The 23,913-nt window shown below is 35.6% G+C and overlaps 1 protein-coding gene across 3 annotated transcripts in view; it reads right to left on the bottom strand.

The window, feature by feature from the left end:
• RASA2 (RAS p21 protein activator 2) overlaps positions 1-23,913 on the bottom strand; it is a 136,630-nt gene that overhangs the window by 87,934 nt on the left and 24,783 nt on the right. For all 3 annotated transcript variants that reach the window (XM_058295088.2, XM_058295089.1, XM_058295090.2), the window contains exons 2-4: positions 21,518-21,635; positions 15,332-15,435; positions 8,353-8,447 (exon numbers count right to left, since the gene is read on the bottom strand). In XM_058295088.2, the coding sequence (XP_058151071.1) occupies positions 8,353-8,447; positions 15,332-15,435; positions 21,518-21,635 (317 nt within the window). The remainder of the gene's footprint in view (positions 1-8,352; positions 8,448-15,331; positions 15,436-21,517; positions 21,636-23,913) is intronic.

Below are 23,913 nucleotides of genomic sequence, written 5' to 3'. Positions count from 1 at the left end.
TAAATGATTTCATCAGGGTAGGAAAGTTCATTATCTAATTATTGTCGTTTTTGGAACAACTCCTTTTTTTTTTACAGAAACCTAGTCTGAGTCAGTCTCACTATTTTATGAGGATTTGTTATTTAAGAGTTAATCTGAAGTCCACTAGCTATACAGCTCAGGGTTAGATGGATAGTAAGTGATGAACAATAAATAGTGATGTATCTCAACACATGAGAAAGCTAAGCTCTAAAGCACAAAAGGCATCAGTGGTCATACAATTAGCAGTAAGATAGAGTTGAAACTAAATTAAGCAAATCTTCCACTGAAAGTCTAGACACAAATATCTATAAAACCATTATATATTACAAAATCATTAAACTACAGGCATTTAATTGATCCTTTATTTAATAGTCACAATCCCTACTATTTATGAGTAACCTTGAAGGTTCATGATATGTAGCAATCTGTAATTTTATTCAACTAGAATTGTGCTTCATGTTTCCTGTCATGCCAACATGTGTGTGTCACTTTAGTGAATGAGTCTAGCTAAATGCACCAGTTTTGCATCCCAAGGCAGTTTTACTGTTTTAACATGTATGCATTTTATGGAAGATAGGATAACTAAAGGTATTCTCCAATTGTCCCTCAGGAAATGTCTAGGATCTACTCTATTTCAAAAACCATTAAAATCAAGTAAGGAAAAAAATATCTTATTCATAGCTAAAAATATAGTACTATATCCTAGTCAAGGTTAGGAAAAACATTTAATGGTATTCTGCCAAGAATCATTATCACTGAGTCAAAGCCTACCTAATATGTTCATTACTCCCACTGACTGTTAAACAGAACATCCCTTTGGTATTAGTCAACAGTAAACATAATTGTACATTAATCTGGTCAAGAAAAGAATGGGGACAGAACAGGTTGACACAAGACACATACAATTAGGGTGTAATACTAAAATTAAAGGCAGAGTTAAATTAAGGAAATTATAATTTCTAAACAGTAAAACACTACTTCATTGTATACTTTAATGTGGAAATATGTACATGATATTTAATAAAAGAAACAAGTTACAAAATAGGGTGTACACTAGAATGTTAATTAATAAAATATACACTATATGAGGGAGGGAAGGAAATAAAAGAAATACAAGAAGGCCACCCACCAAAACATTGATAGAATTTACCTTTGGTTAATGGGATTTCAGAAGATTTTCTTTTCTTTTTGCTCATCTAGATTTTTGAAGTTTCTGCTGATATGTATTGTGTTTTAGTAAAGAAATATGAGCAATAGTTTTTATACCTATTAGAGCTAAAGGGACTCCTTAGCCTAAGCAGTGGCCTGAGAAGCTAAGAGAAGCTTTCCACAATCTCATGGTACTGGGAAGACAAAAATCAGATTCTAGGGCTCATCAAGGTAGAGAGATGGTAAACATCCAGGCTTTCAGATGGACCCCCTGAAGGACTACATTCAAGGAACAAGGGTAAACTGGAAGCAAATCAGTCTTTACAAAGATAGAAATCTAGCACAGAATCAGCCACATCCCTAACAGAATTAAAGTGATCTACCTCTGCCTGCCAGAAACAGAAGTAAATCTCTGGAGGAAAAAATATACACCACTGGAATCTCAAATTATCTTCAAATTATTTCACACACAATGCCCAGAATTCAATTAAAAAAATTACTAAGAATGCCAGAAGACAAAACCAAATCACAGAAAACAAAAACAATAACAATATCAGTAAATTTATAGAAGATCCACATATTGGTGTTAACTTGCAGAGGTTAAAAAGGCTGTTTAAAAATAATTTTTGAAATAAAGAACAAATGGCAAATCCAACAGAGAACTGGAAACTACACAATGAATCAAATGGAAAATTTAGAGCTAGGTAATAAAATAACCAAAATGAATAACTTACAATAATAGATGTGCTTAAACAGCAGATTAGGTACAGCTGAAAAAAGACTGGTAAAATGGGATGGGGTAGTAGAAAATATTCACAATGAAGCAGAGAGAAAGAAAGAGCATAAGAGACATATGAGACATGGTGATACAGTCTATTATTCATGTAACTGGAATCCCAGGAGACAGGAGAAAGAATAGGACAGGGGAAAAAACCGATTAAGAGATAATGCCCTAGAATTTTCTAAAACTGATGAATGACATCAAACCACAGATTCAAGAAACTCTATAACAGAGATTCTTAACCTTTTATGTTCCATAGACCCCTTTGCCAGCCAGGTGAAATGACTACTAATGTAATTTATTTATTGCATACATTCATAAGTGAAGGAAATGTTAGATTTCAATTAGAGGTCAGAGAGAATAAAGATAATAAGTTGATTTTTTTCAATTCAAGCTCATGGACCCCCTGAAATATTTTCATATTCCCCTGGTTAAGAGTCCCTGCTCTAGAATCACCCAAATAGGATAAATACAAAGAAAACCACAACTACGCATATCAAAATAAAACTGCTGAAAACAGAAAATGAAGAGGAAATTCTAAAAGCAACTAGAAAAAGCAGAGACATTACTTACAAAGAAGTAACAATAAAACTCTAACAAGAAGCTGTGTTGGATGATAAATTTGCAATGTGAACTGGTCCACAGCTGCATTATTATTCAATCTTCTAAAGAGGTTCAATAACAAATAACATACCTTTCATATATGTCAGAAAATATCCAGTACTGTACCCCCATTTCTTTAAGGAAAAATAAGCCACACTATTGGCAGAAATTATTCTACATGGATTTCATAGAAATGATGTTAGGTTAACTATACAATTATAGCACATTAATTTGCATTAAGCAGCATATTTGGGAACTTACATTACTCTGGTACTGTCTTAAGGTTTAATATTTTATATACCAACTTTAATTCAATTACTTTTACTATATCTGTGATTATTTCAATGTTATGTATATTCTTGGTACCATATAGCAGATACCATATGAATTTCTGGATATAGATGTGAAACTCAGACAAATATTTGGGCAAAACACAATACATACACTTAAAAACATCTCAAATCTAATTAAAAAAAAAAAAACCACTAAAGTTCAACAATCATTTCCATATAAAAGATGTTTCAAGTGGTGAAAATTTTTCTTCATATGACAGGGAAAAATCCCAACTTCTGGATTTCTGACAGACTTTTTAATATATAGTAATTACACTATATAAATCATTTTGGACAAAATTGTCTCAGATGAAAAACAAAATTTCATTTAACATCTCTTAATGCCAATTATTAATGAATATATTTGTTTTGCTTCTTAAAGAAGTATTTAATATGATCTAGAAAAGCTCATTTCTTTGTTATTTTAACTTCACAAATAATTTTTTTGGTAATCAACCTGCTATAATGGCGTATGCCTTTACATTTATTATGTCTTAATTAGGCACTTAAAGAAAAACCCTGATGTATATATTATTAGCTATAATCATTACATTTATTTTTAATGCATATTTGAACAGGTAAGGGAGAGGACATATTACGCAAAAATATTATAAATCAATCAATAACTTATGGCATTATCCAGAAATTGAAGGTAAGCTTGTTGGTAAGAACTTAGAGTTTCAAAAGCACATGATTGACAGTGTATCTGGATTTCCTACTTGTACAAACCCTTGGTTAACGAGAGCACCAACTTCTCCATATAGGAGATTTGGTTTCATCAGCTTCATGGACCACTACTAAAACTCATTTTGTACTCAACCTTTTTCTCTTATAACTCAGAAAATTGTCAGAGTCATGCTCTTTATCATAGTTCCGAAGAAAGAAAAAATAGAGGCTTAAAGTTTCTTGGGAGTTCTAGGACCAAACAGATAATAAAATGGATGCAGATCACAAAGGCAAAAAGAAGATTTTTCAAGAGAGGACCCAGCACAATCCATTATATTAATTTCATCTACAGTGGCACAGCTTATGGAGAAATACCAAGTGAAGCAAGATGACAGCCAGTTCCAGAACCAGAAACTAAGGAAGAAAATGCTTAAAATAGAAGGACTGGTTAAGAGCATCACAAGCTACTAAAAGGTCAAGTAAGAAGAGGTCTGAAAAGCATCCACTAGATTAAGTAACACAAATGCCACAAAAAAAAAAAAAAATTAGTGAGATCTATTTGTGCTCTCCTGACCCACTGTGGGGTCAGAAGGAAAATCAAAATGGGTTGAGAAGAAAATGTTTTAACCCAAAGAGTGAAAAGATACCAACAAGTAAAAAGAAAAAAAGTTGAAAAATGCACTCATGAAATACTACAATACCTTGAGCTTTTTAAAAGAAACTGAAAATAATTGTTAACATTATCAACTTCAATAATAAGGTATCCAGGAGACAATTCAAGGGAAGAGGTTATAGTTCTTAGCAATTTTTGACTATTTTGTAAAAAACCTATCTTACTATTACTGGGGATTTCTTCATTTGAGGGCTAAATTACATTTCTGCATATGCTATTTCCCTATTCTGCTTCCTAAAATGACACAACTTCAGAACTGAAGGGAATCCTGCACTGGTCTCTGCTTCACAGATAAAGATCCTCAGGCAACAACAGGTTAGCAACCATTTTGGGTTGAAATGCCAGTTAGTGGCAGACTTGGGAAATCAAACACCCCCCACCCTGCCCCCGAAACAGAGGTGCCAATCACTTCCCCACCCAAACCACTTTCTTATGGAACATGCATAACCAAAGCCTGCAAATGGACTGCCCTACAATGACTTTATTCTCCAAACATATCAAATTAGACTGAGGTGGACACCTGACCCTCCTTTGGCCAAATTCTTTCCTAAACTGTGAGGTAGAACTGAATTAGTTATTAGAGTCAGAAGGGGCTGCATGGCCATGTAGACTGAAAGGCTGGTGTGGCATTTTTTTTAGCTGCCGACAAAAAAGCATCTATCCAGAGAAAGACAAGAGATTAGAGTGGTTTCACAGAGAAGCAGAAGGGAGAGACAAGTGGTCTCATCAGACATGCAAAAAGAATACAACAGAATCTTATCATTTGAAGTAAATGAGTGTAATCATATACACTTGATGAGAGCGAGACATAGAGAAAATATTATTCACTTTACAAAATGAAAGGGCAAGAAAAAACTATTTAAATAATGAGAAATTACATTCAATAAGCACAGTGAGCATAGGAGTAGGGAGAAATGAATCAGTGGGTCTCATTTTTCACGTGCCTCTTGCAATGTGAGCATTTACTGTTGTACTACTGAGTAGGGGTCTACAGTTTAAAGAAAGCATGTATTTTCCATTCATCATGACCCCAAATGCAAGCCAACTACTTTACGTAGCAGTCAACCAAAAAATAAACAGATTAATACTTTAGTGTATTTTACAAGAAATTAAGTCTTCAAAAATAATTCTGACTTGATGTAAACTTCACCTGGCTTGTTGGCTTAAGAACCTAACCTCCACTTAAGATGGAGCTCCTCCACAAATGACTGAGAATTTTTCTAGATCACATTAGTCACAGGAGAGTTCCTATAATCATATTCCAAGAAGGAATATTCCCTGGGAATTTTCTAATGTCCCCTCTCTTTTTCTGTGAACCAATATGAGTAGGCTTCTGTTCCTCATACTCAGATGTTCCCTGGGTATTCTTCCTAATCTCTGCTAAAGCCTCTTTGAATGACAGTATAGAATAATGAAAGGTGGTAAAGCACTGTAGTTAGCAGGTTTAGAATCAGGTAGATCTCAGTTGTAATCATGGCTCCACTACTTAATAGTTTTGTGACTTTGGACAAGTTATTCAAACTTTATGAATGTCATTTTCCTTATTTGTTAAATGGAAGCAATACTACCTACATCCTAATACTTTCTGAAGATTAAATGAAAGAATATACATTAAGCACTTAGTGCTGTGCTTGGTACATACTATTATAATTACTAAGTTTAATCTTCCTGCTGAACTCAATCTGTCTCATAGTTTTCTCCTATAGCTCCACAAACTGCTCTTATTTTCCAGGATATTTTTGTAAAATTTTATAAAATTTATGCAGTTGAACAAATGTATTAACAAAATAGGGTTTGTATGAAGCATGGGGTAGCATGGGCTGCTTTTCTACCTTTTCTAGACTCCAAGTTCATTTTCTAGGTCACTTTTGGGGCCAGGCAAAACATTCTCAATGGTGACATTTTAACCTGAAAAGTGTTATGGTATCCCTCCTACTCCCTTAAGCATTCTTCCTCCCAAACCAAAATTTACTTTAAATCATGGATAGATGTTACTAATTAAGTATTGTTTAAGATAAAAGAGATATAACGGTTAATAAACCATTGTCAAGAAAATAATTCATAGCAAGTTAAAAATAATATTAGTATTATAACGGGCAAATAAATGCTGCTTCCAGAATTTTCATATTTCAGAGATGAGTTATATATACCATCAACTACAACCCTGTGACCAAGTACTAATCTCTTATACCACCTCCAAAAAGTATAAAGAGTGTTCTACATAGATTTCTACTTTTTGAGATCTGGAACCTTCAAATCCTTTGTAAATTTATACTGGCCATAAGAAGAATGGATTTAGTAAACTAAATGTTATAATAATCCTCAAATTGGTTTTAGACCAAGTTTTCAAAGTCTTTTCTTATCATTTCTTTCGTTAAAATGATTAAAATTTTCGTATCTGCCCTCTTATAAAGGTTCACTAGGGAAATGGCCTGGTGTAAACTGACTGGTGGTAAACTGATGATATTTTACATTGATATATCAAGTAACAGCTTTCAAAGTACTCTTAAAGACATTTCCCATAATTCTCAAAACATGTGAGACAAAAATGGCAACGTTTACTCCTATTTAATGGAAATGACATTCAATGCCATGAAAATAACCACATAAAAAAATTAGGACATAAATATTCTGACTTCTAATTTAAAACTCTTTCTACTTTATCGCACTGCCTCACATATGGATCATTTATAGTACTGTGTAATTGGGATCTGAATAACTGTTATAGTCAAATGGAAAGAAAAAACGCCTTAAAAGGGGATAGAATGGATTAAACAGGAAAAGTTTCAGTTATAATTCACATTTAAGAAAAAGGGATTTTCAATACACAAATATTTTATATTTTTGAGAATTTAATAAATTATCTGTGGATCTGTGTGCAGCACTTTTTTCTTGCCTTAAATTTCTGTTTGAGTCACAGTTGCAAATTATAACTTCTTTTAGTGGAGAAGAATCCTGACTGCAGTTATGCCCATAGGACATGGTTTCACAATGCTTACCATACTTTATAAATAAATAGGCTTACAAGAAAAAGATTCCCTTTAGACGGAAATGACAATTTCTAAAATAGAGCAGCTCAGACTCTTCGGAAATAAACTGGGAAATGGATGTGGCTCAACCAGTTGGGCTCCCATCTACCATACAGGAGGTCTAGGGTTCAATGCCCAGGGCCTCCTAGTGAGGGCAAGCTGGCCCATGAGGCGAGCTGGCTCACGTGGAGTGCCGTCCCATGCAGGAATGCTGCCCCACGCAGGAGTGCCAGCCAACGTGGAGAGCTGTCACAGCAAGACGACGCAATAAGAGACACAGAGGAGAGAAAATAAGAAGACATAGCAGAACAGGGGAGTTGAGGTGGCGCAAGAGAGTGATCGCCTCTCTCCCACTCCAGAAGGCCCCAGGATCAGTATCCAGAGCCACCTGATGAGAGTATGGGCAGACAAAGAAGAACACACAGCGAATGGACACAGAGAGCAGACAATGGGGAAAGGGGCGGGGGGAGAAATAAATAAATCTTAAAAAAAAAAAAACATAAAGTTCAGCTACATAAACATACTTACTTACTCACATATATACAATCTGCACACTTAACTTTGGTAAAGAGGAAAGAACAGCCTTAAAAAGAGTAATTACATGCTTTCAAATAAAAAGAGATGTGACTAACAGGAAGGGGTGGATGTGGGAATGAAGGCTCAGCAACGGTGGGCTCAAGCATGGTTTGAATGAGTAATAGTTTCCCAAGTATAGTTCATTAGAGAGGAAAAACAGCACCCTGATCAGAATGGATGAAACCACAGACTTCTAGGAATTCTCAAAATCAGAGTTAATAAAACATATCTTTTCCCTTCAAATAGTTTCCCCTCCAAAAAGAAAGAAGTAACAATTTTCTCCTGTGATTCAAACAGAACAAGAGAAAAAATGTCCCCCTAACACAACCTTCCCAAAAGTCACACACACACAAACATGAATTATCTTGACTCATATGGCAAAGCCATTTCCTCCCAATTAGATTTGGTGCCAGAATTTAGAATAAGGTATAATCGCCATCTACACAAAAATAGCATTAGCCCTTTTTGTCACTCATTTTCGTGTATAACAACTTCTTGCATTATATAAGTCATAATATTTACCTGAACCTCTGAATTGGAGTCAACAGGCTGTAGTGAAAACCAACTTTCTCTACCACTATGGTTACACAAGTCTTCTTTTTTGATGGCTACTTTTCCTGTAGAAAATAAGTAAAACAATATGAAAACGCATAAAGCATATTTTGTTTAATCCTAAGACTCTTTAGCACTATAAAATAGAATACACTGTAGAAAATATTTTAAAATAATTTGTACCTATTGATATTTTTTAAATCCTCTTTTATGTAGCATTTTCTATATTCTAAAGAATCCAAATAGCCCATTTACTCTTGCCCTTGGAAGACCTTTCCCTGGGTCATTTTGAATCAGGGGATTAGACAAAAACCTAGTTGTATTTATATGCAATAGAATTTTTAAGTACTTTTTCAGATTCATGTTTTCACTCATGTACAGTCAGTGTAAAAAGCAATGCACAATGATAATGCAAACAAAAAGTCCCAATTCTTTAACACAATTTTTTTTAAAGATTTATTTTTTATTTATTTCTCTCCCCTTCCCCCTACCCCCCCACCCAGTTGTCTGCTCTCTATGTCCATTTGCTGCGTGTTCTTCCATGACCACTTCTATCCTTCTATCCTTCTACCCCTGTTGGCACCAGGAATCTATGTTTCGTTTTGTTGCGTCATCTTGTTGTGTCAGCTCTCCATGTGTGCGGGGCCATTCTTGGGCAGGCTGCACTTACTTTCACGCTGGGCGGCTCTCCTTACGGGGCACACTCCTTGCGCATGGGGTTCCCCTACACGTAGGGCACCTCTAGGTGGGGGACACCCGTGTGGCACAGCACTCCTTGCACGCATCAGCACTGTACATGGCCAGCTCCACACAGGTCAAGGAGGCCGGGGGTTTGAACCGCAGACCTCCCATGTGGTAGGTGGATGCCCTATCCATTGGGCCAAGTCCGCTTCCCTCTTTAACACAAATCTTTAACAAACAATATGTTCTGATAAATTTTAAGCACATATTTCTCCATTTAACAAGTGTTTTTAAGTTCCAATTAAGAGAAAAGTAAAAACAATTATCATCCATCATAAAAATCTGAAAATGTATTTAATTGTGGAAGATTAATTTTATTACAATTTTACTTATTTCAAACCAATACACACACTGATTGTCTATGTTGCTTCAATACCTATAAAGCTCAAAGCAATTCCCTAAAGAGTTTCTACCTCTCAGAAAGATAAAATACGAAGAACAAAGCAGAGTGAGAGGAAGAAACAAAAATATTCTTATCGTAATATTTACAAAGCATTTCCTTCCTCAGCCTTAAGAAGTAGATATAGTTTGTATTCCAACTGACAACTCATTCTGAAGTTTTACATAAAGCTTTAACAAAATATATATTCTAAAGTCAAATACAGGTCAATGCCTCTCATTTCATCAAATAAAGAGTTTTTGCTTTAAATACCCTAATTATACTTCATATCCTTTAGTTATGACATAGCTTGGTCTGAGTTTAACGTGAAAATTTTCAGAAAACTGTAAAGAAAATTTTCACTTAAGATACATCAAATTTTGTGTATCAATTGGGAAGGAAATACATGACAGGAAAACAAAAACAGGAAAATTATATTTAAAATTTTACTTTGGATAGATAGTGGTAATGGTCACATAACTCTGTGAATATACCCCCAAACTACTGTAGTGTACATTTTTAAATAATGTGAATTATCTCAATAATGTGAATTATCTCAATAAAACTTTTTTTTTAATCTAACCATATCAAATTTTTTATAACTTTATCTTCCCACTCATGACTTGGAACTCAAAACATGAAGATTACCTTTATGTATAATTTTAAGGAAAATATTAAAATACACAGCTATATTTTTATTATAGAGTAAAAACTATATATTTAATCCAAAGAACTACTGAAAATTCATCAACTGTATCTATTAACACATGAAGTTTAAAAGATGTAAAATTTTAATATTAATAATCTGGCCCTCACAAAAAGGATGATCTTTCCAACTTTCTTTTAAATATATTAAATGAAATTTAATGTGAAGACCAAAATCTTCATGTGAATATACAGCATTTATAATTGATTCAAATCATGTAGGAGATGGCACTAAGGAAATAATATATTTATTTTTGGCTAAATTTAAGATAAAAATAGTGGAGAAACAAACTCATATGATACAGAACATACAGATTAAAAATCAAGTACAGAACTCAAGCACTGACTAGGATACACAAATATTCTTTACAATGCTGAAAAAGTTTAGGTTAAGAGCTAAATCACAAAAGTCTCTCAATATATTTTAGTTATGGATTGTATCAAATTCCTGGCTAAGCAACATAATACCAGGAAGACTTGGTATACAAATTATACAGCTGTAGTCAGTGACAAAATCATGATAAGAATTCAGGTTTCCTACATTCTAGTGAGATGCTCATCTCTATATCATTCTGAACCAAGGGGAAAGGAAAAAAAAGTTGCCAAAATCTACTAAAACACACATAGTTTAGTTGAGACCCAGCTTCCTGTAAACTAAGACAACTGGAAAATACACATTAGCATGTTTTTAATTTCAATATTATAAGAATCCATATTGGAAACTGATACTATACTTACATAAAATCTTTTTCTCTCTTTTTAAGAGAGGACCCTATACATTAGGACAATATATCACACAATAAGACACTTTTCAAAGCACAAATTTTACAAGTTCCTATCTTCTTGTAGCACGGATCCTAGTTCTCAAGTTTTAAAAGTTAAGCCATATATCCAATTTTTGCACCAATTGTTCCTAGCATATAAAGATGCCTCATGAAAAATTATGTACCTTATTGATAGATAGTTAATACCGCTGGGAAGGGAACTGGGTAATTGCCCTGGTCAAAAATAATTTAACAGGGAAACGGACTTTGGCCCAGTGGTTAGGGCGTCCGTCTACCACATGGGAGGTCCGCGGTTCAAACCCCAGGGCCTCCTTGACCCGTGTGGAGCTGGCCATGCGCAGCGCTGATGCGCGCAAGGAGTGCCGTGCCACGCAAGGGTGTCCCCCGCGTGGGGGAGCCCCACGCGCAAGGAGTGCGCCCATGAGGAAAGCCGCCCAGCGTGAAAAGAAAGAGCAGCCTGCCCAGGAATGGCGCCGCCCACACTTCCTGTGCCGCTGACGACAACAGAAGCGGACAAAGAAACAAGACGCAGCAAATAGACACCAAGAACAGACAACCAGGGGAGGGGGGGAAATTAAATAAATAAATAAATCTTTAAAATAATAATAATAATAATAATTTAACAGTATCTATAATGTCATAATTTAAAAATTTTTACAAGAAAAAACATACTCATATTACTTATATAATTAAAAATTAAAATTAAAAAAAGGCTCTTAAAGCTATATTCATCCGGTGTATTTTTCAGATCTCTTCAAGCTTCAAAGATGATGGTTTTCTCAACTCTAGCTCAAATTTCATTTTCAGAAAATGCTATGGCAGTCTTTAATCTATAACTGGGAAACTCAATTTCCAATAGGTCAAAATTTTTAAATAATAATTTATGAGTTAATGATAAAAGAAATGGTATTAGCCTATAAAATGTTAAAAATTTATAAGTGAAAATATCCAGAACATTTTCAACCTTACAACTTTAAATTAAAGGGTATATACTGTGCTTACTTTAATGATTTCCATTTGTGAAAGGAAAAAATTTCCCCCAGATGTAGAAACTTTATTCCTTAATAAGAATACCTTATTTTTTTTAAAGTCCTCACCATCAACAGTTATGGCTTTTTGACATCGCTCCATAAAGATGTGATTTTTATTTAAAGTAACTTTACTTAAAATAAAATAGATTTTTCCTTTAAAAACAAAAATAAAACACAAAGGTTTATAACTATAAACCTCAGCTATAAAGGCCTTTTCAAGAAATACTATATGTAAACTATAATATGAATATAATATGAACAAAGAAAATTACTAAACTTTTTCTTAAGACATCATGATCAAAATTAAATACTCTCACAGGTCACTAATATAATCACCACCGGCCTCCACCCAGTCCTTATCTTCTCTAGTTTTTTCACACTATAAGATTTCCTTGCATTCTGTGATATTAATCATTCCTATCTCTCTTCCTACCTTCCTGATACACCTTCTCAATCTCCTACACTGAAGCCTTTTCTGTGCAATCCTCCTTATTTGCTCCCAGGGTAATTCCATTCTTCTCAGCAGTGGTTTCAAATATCACTTAATGCTAATGACTCTCAAATCTACATCTCCAGCTTTGTCTTTTCTCTAAGCTTGAGATCTAAATGTTCAACTGTCAACCAACATCACTACCCTTGTATTACAAGTTTAACCAAAGTCATCCCTTCTCCCTTGCATCCCTCACTTAAAATGAATGTTCCTTCGGAGTTCCTTACCTCAGTTAATGACAGCCATAGAAACAGGACCATTTTTAACTGTTCCCCTTCTCACAGTTTTACCTGCTTGGTCCTAAAGACCTGTTTGATGCTACTTCTAAAATACATTCCCGCATCTGCATTTCTACTGCCACTTCCCTATTCATCTCAATTAATAGCCTCTTAGTTGGCCTCCCAGCCTCTAATCTCTCCCTATTCTAAATCTACAAGTTCCTATTGCCTGCAACAGTAACTTTCAAACTACAAACTCAGTATCTATAGATTACATGTTAAAAGTATATGGTGTGTATGTGTGTGTGTAATTACATGTAACTTTCAAAAGGTTCTTTATTCCTAAAAGGCTCAGAACCACTGTCTACAAAATAAAAGTCCAAACTCCTTAATTGGCTTTTAGGGGCCATCACAACTTGTCCCAATAGATTCCACAAGCATAAGATTCACTTTTACTCCTCTGCTTCTGCAAACTTTATTACCTTGAAACTCTTCTTCCTTTTCCTATGCCGGAAGTCTTCATTAATCTTCCACCAAACTAAATTAACTGTTCTCCCTTTTATGCTTCCATAGTACTTTGTTCATACCTCTAGCACAGACCCTATTATAAAATATTAGCATTAGGGTACATGAATGCCTCTCTGATAGCCTGGGACAACTTGAGTATTAATCATCTTAATAGTTCCATCCTCTGTATGCCACCCAGAAAGTTGGTTTTCAATTAAATCGAAGATGAGGCCTCAAGAGTGATCTATATTAAGGGTTTGCTAGAAATAGAAGAGTCTGCATATAAGTAAAGAAGGAAAAGTCAGCTACATCTAGCAAAATACAATGCCATGAAACTGTCTTGTATCACTATAAATGTAACACATAGGCAGATGAGAACAAAAACTAAGAAAAAGCCTTTTTAGAAAAAGAGAAAAAGTATTTGTTATATATGTATCTGACAAAAGTTAACATATTTAACAAATAAGGCTCAAGAATAAATAAAAGAATTTCAACCAAAAGAAAAATGAGCCCAAAAGAAGTACAACTAATTCACAGAAGAAAAAAATGTAAATGGCCAATAGACATATGAAAATTCCTCAAATTTACCAACAATTAAAGAAGAACAAGTTAGGATAATAAAACCCTATTTTTCACCTATCAAATTGACAATTTTCTTTCAAAGAGAATATCCAAGGATGCCCAAAGGTGAGATGAAATGGTTATGCCCATGTCATGAGTGGGAAAATAAAAATTAGTACAATATTTCTGGGGCCAATGTGAAAATACATAGAGGAAATTTTAAAACTATTTGACCTGGTATTTCCACTTTTGGAAATTTATCTAAGGAAAAACAGATACACAAAGGATATTCACAGCAATGTCATTCAGAATTGCAAAGATTTGGAAATAGAAATGTTCACCAACAAGGGAGTAGTTAAAATAATGTATTTTTATAGAAAAGAGACTATATAACAAAATTTTTAAAAAGTATGTGATCACATGGGAAAAGGATCATTGGATGATAATACGTGAAAAAGGGAAAAAACAGTAAATAATACAAGGTGATAATATAAATGCACAATACAAAGAATAGAAAGAGGTGTAACAAACTCTTAACCATAGTTATCTCTGTACAGAGTCACTACTGCTTACTAATAACACGGAATATTTCTATTAAAAGGTAATTTGCTTCCAAGTGATTTCGGCAAACTTCAAAAAAGAGTACTTAGCAGAAAAATATGGAAGCCAGACCACAGAGATTTAAAAAGAAACAAGTAGTAAGCAGAAGAAGGGCACAGACCATTTATTAAAAAGTTCAACAGCAAAAGGAGAGATACATTAGATGGTAGCTAAGAACAGTCATACAAGACTTAAGTTGTAGGAGACTTGAGCATATTTCAAGTCAGAAAGGAAAGATGGAGATGACGAACTTCAAGACACTACATTTCCTCTGGCTGTTATTAAAATACAAATAGTGGTGGCAAAGACTAAGAATATAACACATGTAAGTCAGAGAGCTTAATTCTAGTCCTTGCCCACAGAAAATACCCCAGTCTCAGACAATTAGTTAAGAAATACATTTTTGGCCACCAAGAGAACCAGGGAGAAGAGTCTGACTAGATTAAAGCAAATTATTTCTATTAGAAAACCTTCAAAAACAGATACTCTTGGAGGAGCAATAGTGTGATCTTTGTATAAACAACACTGTTTGACTCATTCAACAAATACTTCAGTGAACACTTACTAAATGTAAGGCATTCTGTGAGGCAACAGTCCTTGCCCTCCAAAAGAGCATATTCAACTAGAGAATCTAGATGTTAAACAATGAACTGATGAACAAGTGTAATGAGTACTATGGAAGGGGGACCACCAAATCTACGAAAATAAAAGGCCCAGTGACTAGGGGATCAGAGAAAGACTTCCCTGGGGAAGTGTCACCCAAGCTGAGCACACAAATTAAAAATCAAATTGACAAATGAAAATGAAGTCTAGAGAAAGGGTTAGAAATGGTGAACATGTATTTCCCTGTAGTTGTCTATACTTCATACTTAGAAAAAGAATGAATATAAACACCAATGTTGTGATTAAAAATAATTATGAATAATACATACCTATACGAAGGTCTCTTTGTAAAACGTTCTTGTCATAAACATAGAAAGACAAATACTGGAAAGTTCTTGGAATCTCAAAGTAAAATTCTTCACTGAAAAATGGGCTAGAAAAAAGGGAAAAAACTGATTAAATTCAATTGTGACCTCAAATATTACTTTCAACAAAATCAATTAAATTGCAAACTAAACTGCCACAGAAAAAGAATTTCAAAAGCTCTAAAATAATTCCCCATGCTAAATTTCAACTAAATCCTGTACAAACCAAGCTAACTACAGAGAGAATTCCCAATTCCCAGGTTGAGATCTAAACAGACAGCTTTTCAGGAGGCCTGTGGACAGAAGACCCAGTGATTGACTGGAGTAAAGATCACCTAATGTGAACAAATGAGAGCTGAGAATAGTGTTATTCACACTATCATCGTCTTGGAAATAATGCAACGCTATATCCGTCTAATAATTGTACTGTCTAAAATGGGTAATGTTATGCAAAATGTTACTTTAAAAAATATTTTTTTACAATTGGAGTTGTAACAGGATTTTTATTGTTTGTATAACAAATAAATAAAATCTATTTTATTTATTCTATTCTATTAAAAAAAGGGATTCTTCATTTTATTGTACTTTGCTTTATACACTTCACAGATAACTATATTCTTTCTGCAAATTGAGGTTTGTGGCAACCCTGCATTGAGGAAGTCTATTGATGCCATTTACCTAACAGCATGTGCTCACTTTGCGTCTCTGTATCACATTTTAATTACGGTATATACTTTTTTTTCAATGTAATGCTATTGAGCATTTAACAGATTACAGTATAATGTAAACATAACTTTTATATGCACTCAGAAACAAAAAAATTCATGTGATTTGATTCATTGAGATATTCACTTTATTGGCCTGGAATGGTCTGGAACTGAACCCAGATTACATATATATACTGAAAATTAAAACAGGTTATTCTAAAATAAACTTTATTGAGGTATAAATTATATAAAGTTCAGTTTACAGTATAGAGGTTGAAGTCTGCAATCACCACTCCCTCATACCTGCCACAAGCAACTGTAATCGGATTTCTATCACCTAGGTCTGTTCTAGAATTTCATATAAATGGAATTATACAGTATATATGCTTGTGTCCAGGTTCTTTCACTCCACTTAATGTCTGTGAGATTTTTCCATATTGTGTATAGCATTAGCACATTCCTTTTAACTGCTGAGTAGTGTTCCATTGTATGAATATTCCACATTCCATTCTCCTACCTACTCATGTGAGTTGTTTCCAGTTTGGGGATATTAAAAATAATGTTGCTATAAACATTTTTATACAATGATTTTTCTGGACATATCCTTTAATTTCTCTTGGGTAAGTAACTAAGGGCGGAATTGCTGAGCTAAGGGGTAGGTGAAAGTTCAATGTTTAAACTGTCAAACAGTTTTCCAAAGTGGCTATATGATTTTATAACTGCCAGCAATGCATGAAAAGTTCTAGTTGCTCTACATCCTCGCGAATATCCTGGTAATGCCAGTCTTTATAATTTTAGCCATTCCAAGTGAATATGACATAATACATTTATACATCTGTGTAACTTCTACCCAATCACGATATAGAACGATTCTCTTTCTCCACAAAGTTCCCTTTGCCCTTCTGCAGTCATACCCACTATATCTGCCACAGGCAATCAACCACAGACCTAATTTCTATCACTATATATTACGTTTTAGAAGCTAACATGTTAGAAATAGTTCTAAACTGCATTTCTCTGATAACTAATGATGTTGAGTATCTCTTCACATGGCTCCTGGCCATTAGTAATATCTTCTTTTGTGAAGCATTTGACTGGGGCCTCTGCTGTCCATACTTTAAACAGATTGCCTTACTGAGTTAAAAAGGTTTTCTTATAAATTCTGGATGAGTCTTTTGTCAGAATATGTCTTCTCAGTCTGTGACTTGCCTTTTCATTTTCTTGACCTTGTCTTTTCTAGAGCAGGCTCTAATTCTGATGAAATCAAATTTATCCATTTTCTTCTTTTATGATTAGTGCTTTTTGCATCCTGAGAAAGAAATCTTTGTCTATCCCCAAATTAGGATCATTTTCTCCTAAGAGACAACTTATTTTTATAAATTCCTTTTAAAAATGCTTCTTTAGATCAGACTTAAAATTATTCTATGAAGAAATGAATCTGTGAAATCCTAGTGATATCTTTTGTAAAGAGTACCTCTTTCCTGAAAGTTTTTTTGTTTGTTTGTTTGTTTGTTTCCTAAGGAGGCACCAGGGAACAAACCTGGGACCTCGTACGTGGGAAGCAGGCACTCAACCACTTGAGCTACATCTACTCCCTTTCCTGAGAATATTAAAAGAACACAAAGGTACTTTAAAAATGTCACCATGAAGTGTAATATCTTCAGACTGCCACAACTGAAAGAGAAGCTGAAATGCATAGTAAAATACACTTACAGAAGTTATTTCTTATCTTTTCCAGAAAACAGTAGCCTGAGACTCCCAGCTGCTAAAACAAATACCATAAAATGGGCTGTTTTAAACAACAGGAATTTATTCTCACATTTTGAGGCTAGGAGAAGTCCAAAATCAAGGCATCAGCAAGGCAATGCCTTCTCCTCAAAGACTGTGGAGTTCTGTGGCTGGCTGCAGCTATCCTTAGTTTTTCTGTCAAGACAACGTACATGGCGATGTCTTCTCCTTTCTCCGCAGGGTATGTTGACTTCTGGCTTATTCCTGGCTTTCTCTCTGCAGCCTACTCTTTGAGGCCTTCCGTAATAGGATTAAAACCCATCCAGTTACACCTGGCCAGAGTTTAACTTAAAAGTAACTGTATCCAAAGGTCCTATTTACAATGGGCTCACATCCACAGGAATGGATTAAGATTAAGAACGTTTTTTTCTGGGGCACTTAATTCAATCTGCCACAATAGTTGACTCAACTTTTTACTTTTTTACTTGTTGTTATAATGCCTGGTCAATTTTTGTCAATATATTTCTCACTGCAAATGTAATAAAAATAAACTTTTTAAAGTTAGTCTATCAAAATAACCGAGGTCTTCTAACTAATTAGTCTCAACATAAAAACTGATATAAAACCAACTTTAGGCAAAACATGAAATTTTCAGATATTTTCTCATTCGCAACATTTTATAAACAAGTATAAAACGGAGAATTTCCTTTAAATATCACATAACCACATTCAAATATTATTGTAAAAAGACATTCTACAGCCAAACAAGAACACGAGAATTATTAAATTATCTGTATCACTGAGTCATCACAATCTCAACAACCTAATCTCTACATCTGAGTGCCCCCATCTTTATTTTATAAATTAATTAATTTAATCAATCCATACAAAGAAAACTTTTCAAGTGTTGGTAAAGAGCCATGACTACATTTATATAGTTTTTAAAACAAATCCTGTTAGTATCACTGACCTATAACTATGCATGGCTCCTAAGGAGATTCCTGTTGTAGAAAAGAGGCACCAGGCACGAGTATATCTACTTCCTAAAAAGATCTAAGCTAGATGCTTAGGAGCAATAGATTCCATGGTAATTCCTACTCCTCCATTATGAAAATGCCATATCCAGACTACAGTTAAATACTATGGTATCCAGAATCCATAAAAGATCTAAATGGTTATCTACTGACTTTCACTTAACAGCTTATCACAATATCCATAGCATAGGAAACACTAAAATAAAGCAAGGTGAACAAGGGTTTATACTAGAGATATTTTCTTGCCCTCTCAAACAAGGAATAATTCTAGAGGATATCTGAAATCCAAGAAGTACCTCATCTAATTGTATTGCAATTACCAAAAGCAACCATTGCTAGCATTAAAATATCTCCCAACTTGCTATGCATCTAGAAAAATAATTTAAGGTGGATAGAGAAAACTAGTTCTATCTTTTTCCCCCAACACAAATCTCTAAAAAGGCAAAGGTTAAAAAAATAAAGTAGGCTAATTTTAGTTACTCATTTACAAGACTACACATCAGAAACTACCATAAGTATTCTTAAATATTCAGTTTATGGACAGTTACTAATTAGTTTGGTATATCACTAATTACTGTATGATACAGAATCAGTGCACATGAAGTAACAAAGTGAAATTTAAATAGTTTCAGGTCCTAATCTCAGTTTTGTTTGCAACTTCCTTTATTACATGCAAAAATTATTCAGCCTTTCTATGCCTCAGTTTTATCATTTGTAATACCTAACTAACACCAGAATTCTGATACTATAGGGACAGGGAATTTTTGAGTAAGGATTTGAAGTGTATTAACTCCTTGGATTACTTAAGGTATTTAGCTTTATACAACGCCTTTCCTATGAAGAGCTCAAAAGACATTTAAAATTATAAAAACTGAAAATAAAGACATAAAAGAGAAACTTTAGAGAAAAGGCAAGTGCTTAAAAGAAAAAAAAAAAAGATACGAAAAGAACATCAAACAGACAGCCAGTGGCCTGAAATACAATTCACATAGGTCATGGTACTCAATATTCCATTCACAACTATACTCATTCCAAAAACTCCATTCCCCTGCTTTGACATTTTATCCCTAAACAAGACCATATCCTTCCAATACAGCTATGCACCAGATTTATGTCCACAGACATTGTTACAAGGGCTAACGTGAGGAATGAAAATTTTACAAATTAGAATTTACCATAAATACTCTCAAAGTGCTATTACACCTTCAAAAGATGCCTAAGAGTTTATTCCCTGATAATGCAATAGCAGGTTAAATGACTTATATGAACTTTAAGAAGTAATTTATTCTTTAGAAAAATAAAAATAATGAGGGAAGTGGATTTGGCCCAATGGATAGGGCGTCTGCCTACCACATGGGAGGTCCAAGGTTCAAACCCAGGGCCTCCTGACCGATGGGATGAGCTGGCCCATGCACAGTGCTAATGTGCACAAGGAATGCCGTGCCACACAGGGGTGTCCCCCGCTAGGGGACCCCCATGCGCAAGGAGTGCACCCCATAAGGAGAGTCGCCCGGCGCAAAAAAAGTGCAGCCTGCCCAGGAATGGTGCCGCACACACAGAGAGCTGATGCAGCAAGATGACTCAATAAAAATAGACACAGATCCTGGGTACCGCTGACAAGAATACAAGCGGACACAGAAGAACACACAGTGAATGGACACAGAGAGCAGACAACTGGGGAGAGGGGGGCGGGGAAGAGGAAATAAAAAGTAAATCTTTAAAAAAATAATGATAATAATAATGATAAACTCTTGAGGAAAATTTAAGTGAATGGAAAAAATTTAGCCTAGAGAATAGACTGAGGTATATGATCGTTTTTAAATAACTAGGAACAATGAAGAAGAAGACACATTTTAGGTCAATGAAAAATACATGAAAGCAAGCATTACATCTATCTGTTTTCATGGCTGTATAAATAAATAGCATCAAGTTCTTGGCATCTATGAGGTTCGCATTTTAATAAACATTAACCAACTAAATATAAAAACTTCCTTAGAAGTTTCCTTGGCCCCTAAAAACTACTAACGGCGGGGAAACGGACTTTGGCCCAGTGGTTAGGGCGTCCGTCTACCACATGGGAGGTCCGCGGTTCAAGCCCCGGGCCTCCTTGACCCGTGTGGAGCTGGCCCGTGTGCAGTGCTGATGCGCGCAAGGAGTGCCCTGCCACACAGGGGTGTCCCCCGCGTAGGGGAGCCCCACGCGCAAGGAGTGCACCCATAAGGAGAGCCGCCCAGCGCGAAGGAGGGAGCAGCCTGCCGAGGAATGGCGCCGCCCACACTTCCCGTGCCGCTGACGACAACAGAAGCGGACAAAGAAACAAGACGCAGCAAAAAGACACAGAAAACAGACAACCGGGGGAGGGGAGGGGAATTAAATAAATAAAAATAAATCTTAAAAAAAAAAAAAAAAAAAAAAAAAAAAACTACTAACGATGCTAAAATGACTTGTCAAGGATACTGTTAGAAGGAACCAAGCATAAAGCAGTTAGTCCAGCTTGAGGAATATTAAAGGCCCCTTCAAATTCTGAGATTCTGTGATTCTAAACATAAATTCAGAATGTAAAAGAAAAGTAAAAGTCTCAGATGAAAATTCTTAATCATTATAATCTGTAAAATGTATAAAAATAATCACTATATGTCATATGATTACATATAAGATAATTTACCAATTTTTCTACTAACCTTAAAGATTTTTCAACAACTTGGGTACGATAAACTTCTTCCTGGTCCAAATTTATGGTGCAGAAACAATCTCTCATTTTATTAGGTCCAAGATATGGCAATAAATTTTTTGCTTCACCTGTTGGCAGAAAATTGAAATGTGTATTAAATATCACCAGCTACTTCATATACATCTTGTATAGGATAAATTTAATCCAGATGAACATATTAAGTACGGCACACACAAAAAATAAGTGATTAGAAAAAGAATATCACCTACTTGGTCTCTTAAAGGAATCTGGAAAGATGAAAGGAAAAGCTGTGTGTAAAAGGGCATGTAAGGCCATTTTACACCACTGTATTCCTACTCCTATGACAGGGCAAACACCCCACTTGGTGTTTTTTCTTCACTCTTAAAGAAGCTTTAGATGGCATAAATGTTACATTGAAAACACAGGGGATTCCAATATACTCTTCCCCTCCCCTCCCAGACATTCTCCCATTAACAACATCTTTCTTTAGTGTTGTACATTTGTTATAATTAACTAACACATACTGCGGCATTGCTACAAACCATGATCTATGGCTTACATTATGGTTTACACATTGCACCACATATTTTATAGGTTTTTTTTTTCGTCTTTATTAATATTTTTCAAAAAATATGAGGTCCCCATATACCCCCCACCTACCTCCCCCCACTCCTCCCCCCATAACAATCTCCTCCATCATCATGAGACATTCATTGCATTTGGTGAATACATCTCTGAGCACCGCTGCACCTCATGGTCAATGGTCCACATCATAGCCCACACTCTCCCACGTTCCACCCAGTGGGCCATGGGAGGACCTACAATGTCCAGTAACTGTCCATGCACCACCACCCAGGACAACTCCAAGTCCCGAAAATGCCCCCACATCTCATCTCTTCCTCCCATTCCCTACCCCCAGCAGCCACCATGGCCACTTTCTCCACACCAATGCCACTTTTCTTCAATTACTAATCACAATAGTTCATGAATAGACTATCAGTAAGTCCACTCTAATCCATATTCTATAGGGTTTTTTTTAAAGATTTATTTTTTGTTTATTTCTCTCCCCTTCCCCCACCCCCCCAGTTGTCTGCGCTCTGTCCATTTGCTGTGTGTTCTTCTGTGACTGCTTCTATTCTTATCAGCGGCACTGGGAATCTGTTTATTTTTGTTGTGTCAGCTCTCCATGTGCACAGCACCATTCTTGCTCAGGCTGCACTTTCTTTTGCACTGGGTGGCTCTCCTTATAGGGTGCACTCCTTGTGCACCGGACTCCCCTACGCAGGGGACACCCCTGCGTGGCACGGCACTCCTTGCACGCATCAGCACTGCGCATGGGCCAGCTCCACACAGGTCTGGGAGGCCCGGGGTTTGAACCACAGACCTCCCATGTGGTAGACGGATGCCCTAACCACTGGGCCAAGTCTGCTTCCCTATTTTATAGGTTTTGATAAAATGTATAATGGCTTGTATCGGTCAATACAGTATAATGCAGAAAAATACCAATGTCCCCAAAACACCCCATATTACAGTGATTCTTCCTTCTCCCTCCCCTCAGAACCTCTAATGACCACTGTCTCTTTATCAGTGTTATAAGTTCTCCCATTACTAGAATAATAAGTCTACTTTAGTCCACAGTTGCATTCCCCCCTTATGTTTGTTCATTCCTCAATCTTGATTTGGGGATGGTGATGCCCACTCTCCTAATGACTGAGAGGGACTTAGATCCCATGAGGCAGATGGATGGAAATACAGATATTCTCTGTTTTTTGGGATAGGCATTGTCCATTGTCATCCTTTTATTAGTTGTTTTGGGTGAGTCCGATGAACTGGAGAGTAGGCATTGGCTGCAACTCTGCTGAAATTCGGGACTCAACCAGCACATGAACAGCTGAAAGATTTAAGTCTCTGGTACACATATTTAATGAGTACAGTGCTAATTACAGGTTCAAATAAAAGGGGCAGAAGAACCATGTGTAGGAAAAGTATAAATGAGTCTAACTCTGATACACTGAGGAAATAGGTTATCACTTATTCCAAGGTAAGACCCACCAATGGGGTGCTGATTTCCTGGGGCTGTCTGCCCTGCCTACAGTGTCTAGGAAATCTCCAGAGCCCTCAGGAGCACCCCTGCTTGAGGCACTGTTTACTATGACAGTGAGAGCCTCCTGAGTCCTGCATAAGCATAACCTCTGGAATGACCTCCAAATTCACTTTGAATCTCTTAGCCATAAATATTCATTGTATTTAATATTTCCCCCCTTTGGCCAAGGTCTTTTTCCAATCCATCACTAGCTGGCACTCAGTAATAATCCCTCAGTGCCAGGGAGGTTCATTCCCAAAAGTCATGTCCCACACCAGGGGGACAGTGGTGAGTTTACATGC

This window comes from Dasypus novemcinctus, chromosome 4 (assembly GCF_030445035.2).
Source record: "Dasypus novemcinctus isolate mDasNov1 chromosome 4, mDasNov1.1.hap2, whole genome shotgun sequence".
NCBI lineage: Eukaryota > Metazoa > Chordata > Mammalia > Cingulata > Dasypodidae > Dasypus > Dasypus novemcinctus.
The sequence above is the reverse complement of the archived record's forward strand: the minus strand, read 5'-3'. Positions and strand labels throughout refer to the sequence as shown.